The 15,357-nt window shown below is 33.8% G+C and overlaps 1 protein-coding gene across 1 annotated transcript in view; it reads right to left on the minus strand.

Annotated features, from left to right (window-relative positions):
- Positions 1-15,357, minus strand: part of LOC147069434 (uncharacterized protein CG3556) — a 144,212-nt gene that overhangs the window by 49,921 nt on the left and 78,934 nt on the right. The window contains exon 2 of the mRNA XM_085950127.1: positions 8,221-8,445. Coding sequence (XP_085806253.1) covers positions 8,221-8,410 — 190 coding nt within the window. The 5' untranslated portion in view covers positions 8,411-8,445. The remainder of the gene's footprint in view (positions 1-8,220; positions 8,446-15,357) is intronic.

Below are 15,357 nucleotides of genomic sequence, written 5' to 3' on the forward strand. Positions count from 1 at the left end.
CACGAGAGATGGTTTCCAATCCTGGCGTCCAAAAAAAATTAAAATTTGTATGTCGCAGCCAATGACATTAATAATGTCATTGGTCGCAGCCATGGTTTATTTTGAGTCAGAACTGTTTCGTCATGTCAAGCCCATCGGGTACCATTAACGAGGGCTGCACGACTAGTCAACGCGTTCTCCAAAGACATACAAATTTTTAGTGATGTGATGTATCTATATTTTATTTTTGAAAAATTATTTTACTGTATAATGTTGTTTTTAATTTTTTCTCTCTCTTGTGACGATAATATTTGTTATATATTAGACCAATATGTTAATTGTTTGATGATTTAAGAAGGAGATGGCTGACGCCGTAGAAGTAGAAGTGGACTGGCTTCATATAGGAAGACCGGGTAACTGGAGAAGTGTGGCGAAAGACCGGAGTGAGTGGAGAGCGGTTGTGGAGGAGGTCAAATCCCACCCCGGGATGTAGCTCCGTGGAAGAAAAAGTTACTTGTTTGATTAGAACCATTTTTTTTTCAATTTAAATCTCATGTTGTGAATGTCCTGACTTCCGATTTGTTATGATTTCATTGTTTTGTGTTTTTTTTTTTAAATAAATATGTAAATAAACATGTACAAACAATAAACTAATATTCGAGAAGCTAGAAAATAAACGAAGAACTAGTTGATCTCGTACAAGATAGAGAGATAATGTCGGATAAAGGCGGATACTTGAGGAGACCAGGTCTACATATCGTTGTGGTGTCAGGAAGAAGAAGCAGAATATATTGTTTTTAAAATATGAATATATCGGAACAGAGGTATATATTATAAATGCTTAGGACATTGGGTAAGTACCTATCTACGATAGAACAAAGAATAATTACCCACTGTATTGTAGGCTAAGTCATAAATTTTCTTCTCTGACCATTTTTAAGCCAATTTATTTAATGAAAATTTATCGTCATTAAGGATTATAAAATTCCGTTATTTAATTATAATAATAAAATTCGCTTCATCGCGTTATTTTGTATTAATAATCAAAGTCAAAAGGCAATAAATACACTTTTACTGACCGCATAAAATTTCACTCGATCGCTTTTCGCACTTATATATTAAAAAAAAGCAATTAGCCTTTTTGAATGTTTAATTTTCCCGCGTCAAAGGGGCCAGTTAAATTGGATTGCGACGTCACAGAGCTGCACATTTTCGAAATGGTTTAATCATTGTCGATTGGCGCGGTGAAATAATATTAATTTAAATGTACGTTTTATTCGCACGGCAACACTAAATGCGACATCCTCATATCAATGACACTAATAAAATCATCACAGTTAGGGTACTGTTTCAAAATCACTGAGGGCCACTGGTTAAAAGTCAACTTTTCGGGGTGCACAGCATATTCTACGACGCACACAGTCAGAATATAATATTAAAATTATACTATTAAAACTTAATACCTCTATTATTAAACCAAACGCAAACAATTAAAATTCAACTAGTAAATTATTACAGACAGCTGCGATTTTCTTTGACACAAATGACGCAATCGATTCGTCAGAAGGTTTAAACGGGGCCTCGAAACAGTTCAAACCAGTCATACTATAAAATTATTAAATCGTACGTAATTCTTAAAAAGGATGAGTGTTTTTCTCACAAAATGGGTATAAAACAATATTACTCAACGCATAAATAACAAAATCATTGCAACCAATATCAAGCGGGCCTATATCGTAACCATTCTAAGAGAATTGATTCGTATGTGTACACAAAAAAAATACTGTCATCTTCGATGATAATTGGATAGTGAAGACTGTAAAGAGATATACATTGTTATTTTAACTAGGTAGGTACTTTCGTAAATGGAATTTATGGTTTTGATTTAAAACAATATGGCAGTAGGCGGAATGGGTCAAAATCAGTCAGTGCCTCGGGTCTCCAGGTACCTAAGCCTGCCACTGATTACAGACGGATAAATTCATAAAAAATAATATATTGAATACATAGTTACGTACCCTGCAAAGGGGGTCACCAGGGAACTCAGAAATAATTGGAATTGAAATACATAACGGGTAAGGCGATAGCAGGTAACTGACTCGAGTAAGGAAGAATCCGGGTTAAACTTACACACGTATCAAGAATACGTTTTACGTCGAATACTGAAAACTGCTCTCGGTTTATGCATTTACGGTTATTTTATGTTGTGTATTACACACACTATTGCACGTGCATAATGCGTGCTTCATTTTCGTAGGACACTCACACATTCAAAACCCTGCATCAAGATGCGGCGTATTAAATATAGCCTATCGGTATTATATTTATTATCTGTTCTGTGGGGGTCACGTATAAAAAAATGAGAATCAATTCAATAGCGTTGTGGGTCCCAGATTCGAATCCTGAGTCTGGCAAGTACACAATTATATTGTTTTTCAATTTGTGTATGAGTCAGAGTATGGATCTGATAGGTTGAGCAAGTGGCTGATATCCAATTCTCGTAAAAACAAAATCTGTTAATACAAATCTCCACCCTGTGGAGGCCTATGATATTATTAGGATTAGCCGATAAGCATGGTCGAAAAAAATATTGCTTGGTTTTTATTATAAACTAGAATAAATGAAATAGTTTTTCCCACATTCAATGTAGAGTGTAGAGAGGGGGGGGGGGGCAAAATTTTTGGATGGAGAGCCAAATTCAAGAATTCAAAATGAGCGGCGGGCCGCAAGTAAAATACCACTTTTAGATATACACTATTTATTATCACGAAAAATAAACATTAAAAAAAATAATGAGAAGAATGAAACTGTTGTACATTTTTTTAAATTCAGGTGTTAATTTTGTAGTTGATATTCTCAAAACTGCTTGTAAATGGGCATCGGAGATATTTGATCGTAAAGAATTTTTATTGAGGTTCATGATCGAAAATGTTTGTTCACATATATAGGTTGATCCAAAAATAACGAACATTTTTCTTGCATAATCTTTAAGTTGGTTGAATTTGTCTGAATTAAGGGCATTGTTAAAATTTGAAGATTTCTTCACGACGTTGCAATTCTCTTAAATCAGTGTCACACTGCAGATCAATAATCTCATGTTGTAGCTCTGTTGGCACACTATCAATATCTATTGAAATCGATGTTCAACGCAGAAAATAGTGGTTACATAGTGTGAGACGAGACGCAAGGAAGACGTACTGAGATAATACATTTACGAAACAACAAATTCTTCACATTTTAATCTATTGTCAATATATTTAAAAAAAATATATAAAAGTTATTCGTAATCAGAAGTACAATAACTAATGATGGTGGGCCGCAAAAAAATACCCGGCGGGCCGCAGTTTGCACCCCCCCCTGGTGTAGACGATGCTGAGTGGTTACATAACTTTATTTTAGGTTTCCTTGAGACGAGTATTAATGTGAAATGTCTGCAAACTGTAGTATGAAATGTTTCCCAGAGTAATAATCGTTCAAATAACTTCTTGGCTGATATAGTTTGGAAAGAAAATGTGTGATCTCGTAATATATATTATTATATATTTGTTGAGTTACGCAGAATCTATTCGATTGAAAAGTTTGAAAGATACTGTAACAATTAGCATATTATGTACCACTATGTGTTATGTCTGTTACAATCGGAACACATCGAGATACTTTACTGGAATTAATAATATTTTTTAACGGGCTGTTTATTTGCATGGCAACATTAAATATGTATTCGGAATAGTACATCCGTTTTGTTTTGTGCGACTAATAAAATTTAATAATGACTATTAAACTGTCGTAATTGCGTTTCCCGCTTTAATTTGAAAGCGAAGTTCGCGCGGAAATAATTACATTTGACATAATAATTATTATTTTCGCATTCGGCCCGGAAAATCTACCATACTAAGTGAAATTGAGGAACTGAGAGGACAGTTGATTCAAGTTATAACAAATGGATACGACTCCGATGTCACATCTAGCATAGCAACAGCGTATATTTTGTTGAAGAGGGGACGGGTGATGTAATTCAGAAATAATGAGCTCACAATCGGGTGACACACGCGAACAATTCCGCAGTGGAAGCTGAAAACTACCTGAAATATCGTACATAGTCAGAAAACTGACACATACAGTCCGACATCAATAAATCGGCGATAACAGGAAGTCGCTGTAGTCGCACATAGAAGACTTCTCAGTGACGTACCTGTCATGGCGGCAACGTAAGCTAGAGGCATGTTTGAATAATGAATAGTCTCTCCTTTTAGACGCGACTTATTTCTTTGCAATAAACCAAAAGTTTACTAATAACAATTCTAACATCACTCATGATCATTTTAGACATATTTTTATTATAAAAAATTTCAAATTACGTAAATTGATAGATCCGTTCATCACGGGAGTGTACAATGAAATGATAAATTTGGGGGCGTTCCCCATTTGAAAATGAAGTGCGATTAACTGTACTGGAGGGGGTTAGTTCACAGTTTTAACACGTAGACAAAAAGTTCTTGTTCAATAATAAGAGACTAAACCCAAGCGAGTGGCGAGCCGAGAAAGTTTTGAAATTAAGAAATCAAGCGGTGAAATAAGAAATACAGGAAGCGCTCCATTTTAAAATTATATATTATATTCTAAATGTGAGGATTACTGTTAAATATACTCTCAGAGACGAGATTATTCGCAAAATGAAACTAAAATGTATTGCATTTGGACGCATGGGGAGCATCTACAAAAGTGACATAGGTACCATTGTTTTTAAAGCGTAAAGTGTAGTAATCAATGTATATTACTAAAGTACGCACGTGAAACAGCGAGTAGCAAAACGTGACATGGAAAGGCACATGTTGGGCATAATATAAAAAGACCGCAAAAGAAATCGAGGCAGACAAGAGTAGGCGATGTGATAGATGTCGGTCAAGCAGATAGAATGGTAAGGAGAGGGACATATCACTTGGTGAATGAATAACTTCTGGATAAATGAATGCAAACCACATCCATGGGAATGTCTTAAAATGTGTACGGAAAAGAAAGAGCTGCTTAAGTCAGTTCAACCAACTGTTCTGCCCACCGGACCGTCTGACCTGATCGCCACAAAGGTCGATTTTGTTGCATTTAAAATAAATGAGGCGTCATATAGCCAAAGTGAAGATCTCAGAAGGCAGTTTTGTATTAGCCTTTGTTACTTACCACAACTTTAATTTTGTCTCTATGTACTCCTCTTTACCAAAGGTACTTTTAACTTAAAGTCATATCAATTCATATCAGTCAAAGTACATTTGAGTGCATGACGACCTCAGTCTTGGGTAACTGTTCCCGAGACATTCCCAGTCATAAAAAAATGATGCTTCACACCAAACGTAGGGTCTTGTGATATGCCCGATTAAGACCGGGTATGGTTTGGTATGGCCATTAACTTCAGTGCTGGAAAAATGCTGTCATAAAGAATTCCGTAGCGACGAACTCGCCGAGCTAGACGGCAGTACTAAACTAGGGGTTTTTAGGGAGAGTGGAAGAAACTAGGAGAGGCCTTCATCCACCAGTAGACCTACCTCAGCTATTATTTCTTTACAATTAGTATGTAAATATAAACGTTTATTAATAATTATAGTTTACTATCGAGTTTTCGCCATTGTTGTCACGTGTACTCATTAGGTGCTCAGTCTCCCAATTATTTTAGTATTCAGATGGGAAAAGCTATCGGGTTGGTACTTTACACAATTATTATTGTTACGGAAAGCACTTAATTAAATGTTATAGATAGTTGTTGATTGTATAAACATTTATTCCTGACGTTTCGTGAAACATAATATACATAAACATATTGTATGTAAGTCAAAGGTGTTGAACAAAAGCTTCTTATAGGATGATCGATCCAAAATAATATTTGAAAGTAAATCTAAAAATGTTTACCAAGACCAAGAAAACTAATTAATTACGTAGAGCATTAATGATGTGAATAATAATAATTCAGCATAACGCTAGGAATACATTACCATCACGCAGTGGCGAAGGGTGGATGTAGGCTTTTAAGATCCGCCATAAATAGTCAGTCAAAAGTATTTGTTTTTATTGAACTAAGACTACAATTTGTAGATAGATAGTGTTGGTTATTTTTTTTAAATTCAATGAAACCCTGCGAATACTAAGCCATAATAGATAATAGTCGAAAAATACTAAAATATCTAAAATTATGCAATTAAATCATACATAACTTTAAATATTTTATAGATAGATCAATATTAATTGTATCTATTAAAGTTTGGTTTAGGCAGAGCTTAATGAATTTAAAAAAATTAACCAACAATGTGTGTAATATATATTCTTAATCCAACGAAAACAAATAATTATGAATGTAAAAGTGTGCAAAATTTTGTCTTATCGCCCAAAATATACCAAAATTATTGTGTTTTGGTTTTGTTGCCAGGGATTGTGTGATGAGGGGTAGGTGATGAATAGAATCAGAAGGTTTTGATGCGTATAAAAGTAATTCCCCAAATTTATTATCCCTTAACACAAATTACAAATTCAATTTACAGCTTGTACAATATAAAGTTTATAAACTAGATTTACGACGATAGTGTTTGGAATACAAATTATTTTAACGTTGAAGCGAGAAGCGTGTGATTAAGACGAACGAAATTAAGGTACTGAACTCTTGTTGGATTGCCACGTCTGTTTTTATATTGAAAGTAGACAAAGAAAATGCTATCCACAGCGTGGGTAAATTTATTGTTTTTGTTCCCACACTGCGGATTGATTCCTGGGATTTTGTCTGCGAAATTTGATTAAGGTACAAACGTTATCAATCCAACAATGGATTTCACACGACACAATGACAGGAATGCACTGTTTACTCGTTCATTCCTGTGATGCGACAACTGACACCCGGCACGTAAGTATTTCTTCAGCCGGCGGGAGGCGATCATATGTCCGTTCTCACGGCAGTGTTTTGCTGATTATTAAAATATTGAATTATTAAAAATGTTGTAATTTTTAGGTTTAAACTGCTATCTACACATTGCACTGTCTGCGGACTACTTCCACCCTCAGTTTATTTATTTATTAATAATTGAATTTTAAAAACTAACCAACACCATCATCTGTAAATTATTATTGTAGTCATAGTTCAATAAAAACAAATACGTATTGACTATCAAAGTTTAATGTGCACTATTTATGGCGGATCTTAACAGCCTACCTCCACCCTTCGCTACAACTATTACGTGACTTAATGTCACATAATAGAACTTAGTGGAACAACTTAACCTTGAAATTGAGCAAATTGCGATTTATTTTACTGCGCACGAATTATATAGGGTAAATTTATTTATTATTTTCGACTGCTCTTACATGAAGCATTTTAGACCGTTTTCTCTCGCTCGGCGTCGCTCCAACTATATTATATTTTCTGTCAAAACTATCGAACTTCACGCTTATGTGGATTGTTCATACCAGAAAATTCAATAATAAAAACTGATAACCTACAAAAACATTGTATGAATTACCTGCAATGTATATCTCCCTTACAAATCACTAAAAACAAAGATACGCGAGAGCACGGGACTCAAAAAATTGTAAATTTTCATAAAAAAACGTTCTTTCACGCGCTAGATGGGTGACATGGCGTGATAAACGTCAGGTAACCTTAGTGTGTTTGTAATACATTTGGCAGATTTTGTTAACTGACCATATTCGTTTTTGATTCAAAATGTGCTACATGATAGGAGCATTTGTCTGATAACATTTTAAATACCAAATAAAATGACATTCGAGATATTTTACCCGTTACGTTAGGTGGTGGTAATATTATGTTTCCAGCACAATGCATTTCAATTAAAAAAAATAATACTTTCAGTTAGTAAAATCTGCCAAAATGTATCAGAATCACACTATGGTCACCTCACGTGTATCACGCTACACCACCAACCAGGCACGTGATATAACGTGTTTTTTTTTATTTTCACAAGTTTACACATTCATTAGTCATGACGTGATCTCATGTAATTTTCTTTACTTAGATAGTTTGGAAGGGTGCTGAAAATTACAGATCATTGATGTAATATTTTTGTAGGTTGTATGTTTTTATTATCGATTGCTATGATGATTATAGATCATGAACTCATATGACGTGATAGTTTCTATGTGTTTATAGAATTCTACGGTAGATACCATAAATGATTAATTCGATTTATAATGTAACTGTTAGTTGTCAGTTTCACTACTAAAATTAAAGATGCAAAGTCGTTGACTTACCGTGCCACTTGATATCAGGTGCGTCGCTGTAGGACGCAGCAGCTGTTGAGAGCGTCCGAAGAACTGGAAGTCCTTTGTAAGGGGTAGCGGGCGTACCCAGGTCACTCTTCTGCATGGAGATGGCCAGGCCGAAGACGGGCAGGAAGACGGCCAACAGGGCCGAGGCTTGGGCCATGCTTTGGTGACGCATCGTTGATGATAGACTGGCCTGTCACCAGGGAGTATCTGGAATAAAGAAAAGGAGGAGATATAGATCATTGCGTCAGATGTATTAAAAAAAAAACACAACGAATGTATAAATTTCTCGCAGAACCAAATTGGGCATGGAGTAGATTTTGGCGCTTAAATAGTATCTTCAAAAGTGACTTCCCACTGTGTCTACAGCATAAATATAACGACATAACAAATCAGAATTCAGGACGTTCAACACATGAAATTTAAATTCGATAAGAACTGGTTCTAACAAACAAAGCTAAATAAAGATACATATTATTATCTAATTAATGCATAGAAAATATTATCCTCATTATAGAGAAGAAGAAAAACATAAACAGTGTTAATTACAGAAACAAAATACACAGCACATCACAGAAAATGTCTACGTTCCAGTAGAGTGCATTGATTAGTCTTGCACACCCTCGTTAATGGTGTCTGATTAGCTTGACATGAGAAAACAGTTCTGATACAGAAGAAGTCATAGCTGCGACAACGTAGGTAAAGCCTCAATTACATTGAGCTTCTTTACGAGCTGTTTGTTGGCGAATTTATAATCTGCCTGTAAAGTCGCCCAGTGTAATCATCGAACATGTTAGCTTGTTCATTGATTACACTGGGCGACTTTACAGGCAGACTATAAATTCGCCAACACACAGCTCGTAAAGAAGCTCAATGTAATTGAGGCTTAATTGACGGGCGCATATAATAAACTTAAATACTCTGGGACGCCAGGATTAGAAACCATCCCTCGCGAGAGCAGGCAAAAATGTCAGAAAGGTAATTAATATTCCTTGATTTAAAACACAAACACCGATAATCAATAATAACGCAATTTGATAAGAATTTCATGTAGAAAATACTAGTTTAAATTATCGTAATTAAGTAGGCGGCCAGTAGCTTTATTGGTTAAAACACATTGGCACGATACCAGTGGATAAACTGGTTCAAATAACGTCGGGCGTCGTATTTTTTTCAAATGTAATTTTTTCTAGTGGGTATCTGAGGTGTTTTTAAGTTATGTATATTTTTCTATTCATCGACTAATATAATTTACAAGATTAAGCCTATACTTCAGCTGGGGCACGGTCTAAAACGATCGTGACGACGCGACGCGAAGATTGTGCAAACGACGCGTGCAGAAAAAATATAATTTGTCATAAAAATTCAACTTGCGTCCTTTTAATGTTATGTGTATTGTTTCAAGTAAATGGGTAAAGTTTTTTAGTCATCTTTACACGATTTAAGAACTAATTCCCCCGACGCCATAACAAAACATTGACACTTTCACAACTTGACTATCGCTCTCCGATTGGCAGCCAGTCCAAAATTTCGTCGCACCTATAGTTGAAAATTATTTGCTGTTTCACAGAAGTATGCTCTTAAGGAATGTAGATCGTAGTATATTCTAATTATTGAAACACGGAAAATTATGTTATTTTAAAATTTAAAAACGTAAGATGTAAGTATTTTTCAGCATGCCGTGAAAATATTATAATTTTAACGGTTTTCTAGAATGCAGATAATATCGGAAAGTTCTGGACTAAAGTTATAGCCTGAATGAAAAATCACAGGTATTATATTATTATAATGTGAAAATTGTATCTCAAATATATATTTTTTTTCATTATAATTGAGCGGTCTTCCTCGAAAGATCAAAAGGAAAACAACATTAAAGGTCACGGGGAAAATGTGATATCAAAATATCAACACCAAAGAAATTCGATTCGATTTCGCTAACCCATTATTGAATGGAGCGGACGTACAAATGGAAAGATTGACTGAAATTCGATTTCGAGAGGCGTCCCTTTTCGGTTTCGGGTAGTTAATCATCATTTTCGACGCCTCTCTGTAAGGTAAGCAGTGATGTCAGTCAACCGGTTCGCACAGACGTATGCGAACTGGTTGTTATCGAATCAGATAGATAGCTTTACAAGCCTAGTCGCGTCGGCTGTCTTAAACTAACTGAATGTAAATTGCAATCACGGTCTACTCATGACTAGAGTTGGGTATTTCCCGAGAAAGTCTCAATCTCGAGATTCGGGATTTCCCGAAATGATGAAATTTTGAATTCTAGAGATTCGGGATATCCAGCAAAGAATTCTCGAGATATCGGGAAAATTAAAAAAACCTGTAAAAATCCTAAAATCAAAAATTCCAAAACAATATGATTTTTTTGTTTATGTAAGAAGACAAACAAAATAGAAGTAGGAAAACAAAAATAATTCAAAACATATAATAAAATAGAATTTCAAAAAACACAGACTGTCAATGACTGCGTCTGACAATCGCGTACGCTTTTCAGACATAAAATTCCCTGGTGTTGCAAAAATTGCCCTCATTTTGAGTCGACGTTGGCTTTATTGTGTTAAATGCCCCGATCAGTCTTTGAACGTTTTGTGTTTTCTGTCCACTTTTTCATTTATTTTTATTATTTACTTATTTATTTATTTAGAAAAAGAGTATTACGGCAAATATTAAGAACAAAATTGGGCCAAGATTTGAACCTTGAGGAACACCAGAGTTTGTTCTAAAAATCCGCGATTCATTCCCATGGTAATCAACAAATTGACGGCAATTTTTCAAATAAGAAGCACACAAAAACATATTATACTATATGACGCGCCAAATGTACAAAGCTTTTGTAATAAAATATCGTGATCAACACGATCAAATGCCTTGGAAATATCTGTGTACACAGAATCAACTTGAATTGACTTATCCATAGAATTTGAAATAAAATTATTATACACTATAAGATTTGTTACTATGGATTTGTTCATATAGAAAAATCGTTTTTTCAATTAATATTTGATAATAAAGAAATCCCGAGAATAGATTCTCGAGTTTCGGGATTTCCCGAAATGTTAAAAATTTCACTTCTCGAGATTCAGGAAGGAAAATATCGAAAATTTCTCGAGAATTCCCGAAACCCAACTCTACTCATTACCTGCAACTGCCGGTCGCCCCGGTCTGGCGACAATAATAAATAAGGATTCGAGGGTAGGTGGGAAGAATGGATGAGGACTAGCATATTTGGCCCAACCATATTATTACTATTAATTTTCACACACCGAAACACGTTAATAGATAGTTGTTTAGTTACTGATAAAAATATAAATAATATTTTCACCAGTGACTTTATTTTAATGTTCACTAATAATTAGTTCATAAGGTTTATTTCTTCTTTCTTACTGAATAGGTATGATTTTAATATCAATACTAATTTAAGTTTGATAACTTCTATTTGGTAGGTATAAGATTTCTTTTCAATAACATAGTTTTTGAAATTTTGAAGTCAATTTCTAACAAGCTCTTTATTTAATTAAATATGCCTCTCTCACTGTAACTTAGGGATTGCAATACCGGTATTTCGAAACTGGTATTCCAGTATTTATCAATACCGAAATACCGGTTTCGAAAATCCAAAATACCGGAATTTTCGGTATTAAGAAAGCACACTCGTTTACGTTTTTGAAAATGAATTATAAGTTATGTGCTGCTAAAATGCGAACATATTGAGTGAATCCAACAGAGGTGAAAAATAATAAAACAAATTTAAAAATATATTTATATAAGTAATTGTCGCGATGAATTATCATCATAATATTTCGAAATAGAAAACATCCGTGACAAAAATGTTTAATTATTCTATAAGCGTTGAATTTAAGAAGCTTTTCCGGCAGCCGGACTTTGCACTTGATGAACTTTTGAGGGCTTTAGTTAAAATTATTAATATATTCAAATTATTTGTAGAAAATCACTATTATGATCAATACATATTTTTAAATGTCAACATAATAAATGTAGGTATGTAGGTTTTTGCTATAAAATAATATTTTAAAAATATTTTATTAGCTATATTCTGTTTTTTTAATGTTTAAGAAATACCGGTATTAATACCGGTGGCCAATAATTGCATTTTTTGGTGGCTGATAATTATTGAAAAAAGTGGGCAATAATAATTATTGTAGATTTTTGACTTTTTTGATTATTTTTTTATGATGTAAAATCATAATGAAATGATAATGATAAAAAATGATAATGATAGATTATTATAAACAAATAAACAATTTAACAAATTATATTTTTGAAGTTATACTTCTTTTGCCGCGTTTGGGAAATCAGATCTGAGTGTATTTTTGGCGTGTGACATAATACGAGTATAACACTAATTTTTTCACACGAAAAAAAAGCACTCGATTGGATTCAAACCACCGATTGTTCGGTTATCAGCCGAACGCACTACCTTTACACCACAGTATGATACTGCTTTTGTGACGATTATACAGTATAATATTATAGTTTAGAATAAATTGTTCCGTTGCCTAGACGGCAAATTTATTATTGTCGGTCATTTGCAATTCCTGACGTAAACAAACGATTAAACGTAAGTTAGTAATATAAGTTGTAAGTGTATAGAAATAAACCAACGGCGTTCCAATAAGCGGCCTTTTTCCTTGAGTGTGTAATTTAACAAGATAATTAAGAGGTAGTCAAAGAATCTAGTTTATCACAAGTTTTGTTTTTGTTTTGTTACGCCAAAGAAGTATAATTTCTAACGCGCGTACATAAGTACACACACGGTTTTTTTATGTCACCTTCCTAATGTGTCCACAAAAAATTAACAAAGTTGAAAAAATCCTTAACTGGTCAATAATTGTAGCTCTTACCCTATCCACCGCTAAAGTGAGTGATTCTAGAGTGGGTATCACTTTGGTTGTGGCAACACGAACCGCTTGTTGAAGATTTTGCGTGACGTCACTGAAGGTACCTTTATATAACGGTGTCGGTTTGAGATCGTTCCCTTTAGCGTTATTTCCCTGCCACTTCGCGTGGATTTATTAAGTAAATTCGAATTTAAAAATATGATATTATCCTTTTTTTCGAACTGAGATATTTTCGCGAAGGAGGCAATTTTAAAAATAGAAGTTAGGTTGTATGGCTTTTTATGGATACAAGAAACGGAAATCGCTTTGTGAAGCTTTTTGTGGAATCGCAACAATCATCAAAAAACACAGCACTGAAAACTACACTAAATGAAATAGTATAAATAATCATCATTTATGGCACTACAATCCTTGGCGAGTCTTGGCCTCTATCAGATCTTCCTACATCCTGGACGATCCAGTGCCGACACTCTCCAATTGCTTTGACCGAGCATTTTTTTACGTTTTTATTAGCTCGTATTCCTATTTGTCCGGTACAAATCTTGCAATCGATTTTTAACTAACTTCCCGACTAGCTAGACATTTGAAACTTTTAGAATATATCAGAACACAATGCAAATGCATTATTTTAATACTTTTAGCCATCTTTAAGTAGAATTGAATTCATTTTCAGTTAATTCTGTTTTGTATGAAAAGTTATTTCGGAAGAAATCCGTAATCCGACCCTCTATTATTGGTTGCTAAGTGGGTGGTCCTAGCAATCAAATTATTAATATATACGTGCGTTACTATGGAAATCCAAATGACATTTCAGTATTCTATGTTTGTTTGTTTGTTTGTTTTTTATTTACTTCATATCAAATACAAGTTTGAGCATATTGAGCATAATAATTCAACAGAAAATTTAAAAATGTGGTATATAAAATTGAAAGAATTGACAAAAAGAATTGACTGAAAATGAATTCAATTCTGCTAAAAGATGGCTAAAAGTATTAAAAGAATGCATTGGCATCATGTTCTGATATATTCTAAAAGTTTCAAATGTCTATCTAGTCGGGAAGTTAGATAACAATCGATTGTAAGATTTGTACTGGACAAACAACCACCGGACAAACGAGAATACGAGCTAATAAAAACGTTGTAATAAAATACAGAAAACGTATTTTTTTAATTCGATGACCGTATATTATACTGTCATCTCTTCCCGATAAGAAAGCTCACGGCAAACTGTGGTACGGTGAAATGTAATACGTACAATTTACATGTAACCTCTATTTTCACTCGTAAGTCGTGGGTATAATTAGGTCGTTAATAATTAAAATAAAATGTGTGTTGCCTCATTTGAAAATGTTCTGAAAATGAGATATGCGATGTTATACTTCGAGTCACCATACGCCAATTAATAATAAAACAAAATTATGTTGGGTATATTTAAATGTCGCGATACTTCATCTTCAAGTCATATTTTGTTTGAAATAAATTATAACATGTCGTATTGTGCAAAAGTCTCTTTTGTGTGAGGCAGCAGATGCGCGAATTAAAACGAATGTATACACTTCTTTAATATTGCTCCGCCAGAGACAGGTAATTAAGAATTCCCTTTTAAATGCTGTCATTTTGACATTAATAAAACATTCTCGCGTGCTGTGATATAACACGTATCACTAAATTGTATAGCAAATATTAAAACAGGAACACGGCAAGGCATATTCATTAACATAATTATTTAAATGAAAACTCTGTCAAAGAAATATGGATCAATGTTTATGCCAGTGTTATGTATCCATAACTCCTTTCTCTATGATATCTCCCCAATGAAAATAGGGATTGCAATACCGAATGAATATTTCAATACCAGTATATCGGTATTTATTATTTAATACCGGTATTCATCAAAACATATTATAGACAAAAAGAAGTACCTACCTATCAATAAATATAGCTGTTAAAATCTATTTCAAACACTATTTTATAGCAACCTAAAGTACATTCTTACATTTATTGTGTTGACCTTTATAAATATGTATAGATCATAATATTTTAGTACTGCTAGAATTTTTACAAATAATATATGTACAGGAAAATCTCTCTCAAATTCAACGTTCGTTGGGTCTTATATCAACGATGGATCAATAGTTATAGAATAATCGGAAATATTTGCCACGGATGTTTTCTTTTTCGAAATATGTTAATTCCTCGCGACAATTCTATAACAATCTTTGAATATTTGCATTTATTCAGCATTAATCTTATA

Source organism: Rhyacophila brunnea, unplaced genomic scaffold (assembly GCF_057557595.1).
Source record: "Rhyacophila brunnea isolate RB1 unplaced genomic scaffold, BYU_Rbru_1.0 scaffold_23, whole genome shotgun sequence".
NCBI classification, from domain to species: domain Eukaryota; kingdom Metazoa; phylum Arthropoda; class Insecta; order Trichoptera; family Rhyacophilidae; genus Rhyacophila; species Rhyacophila brunnea.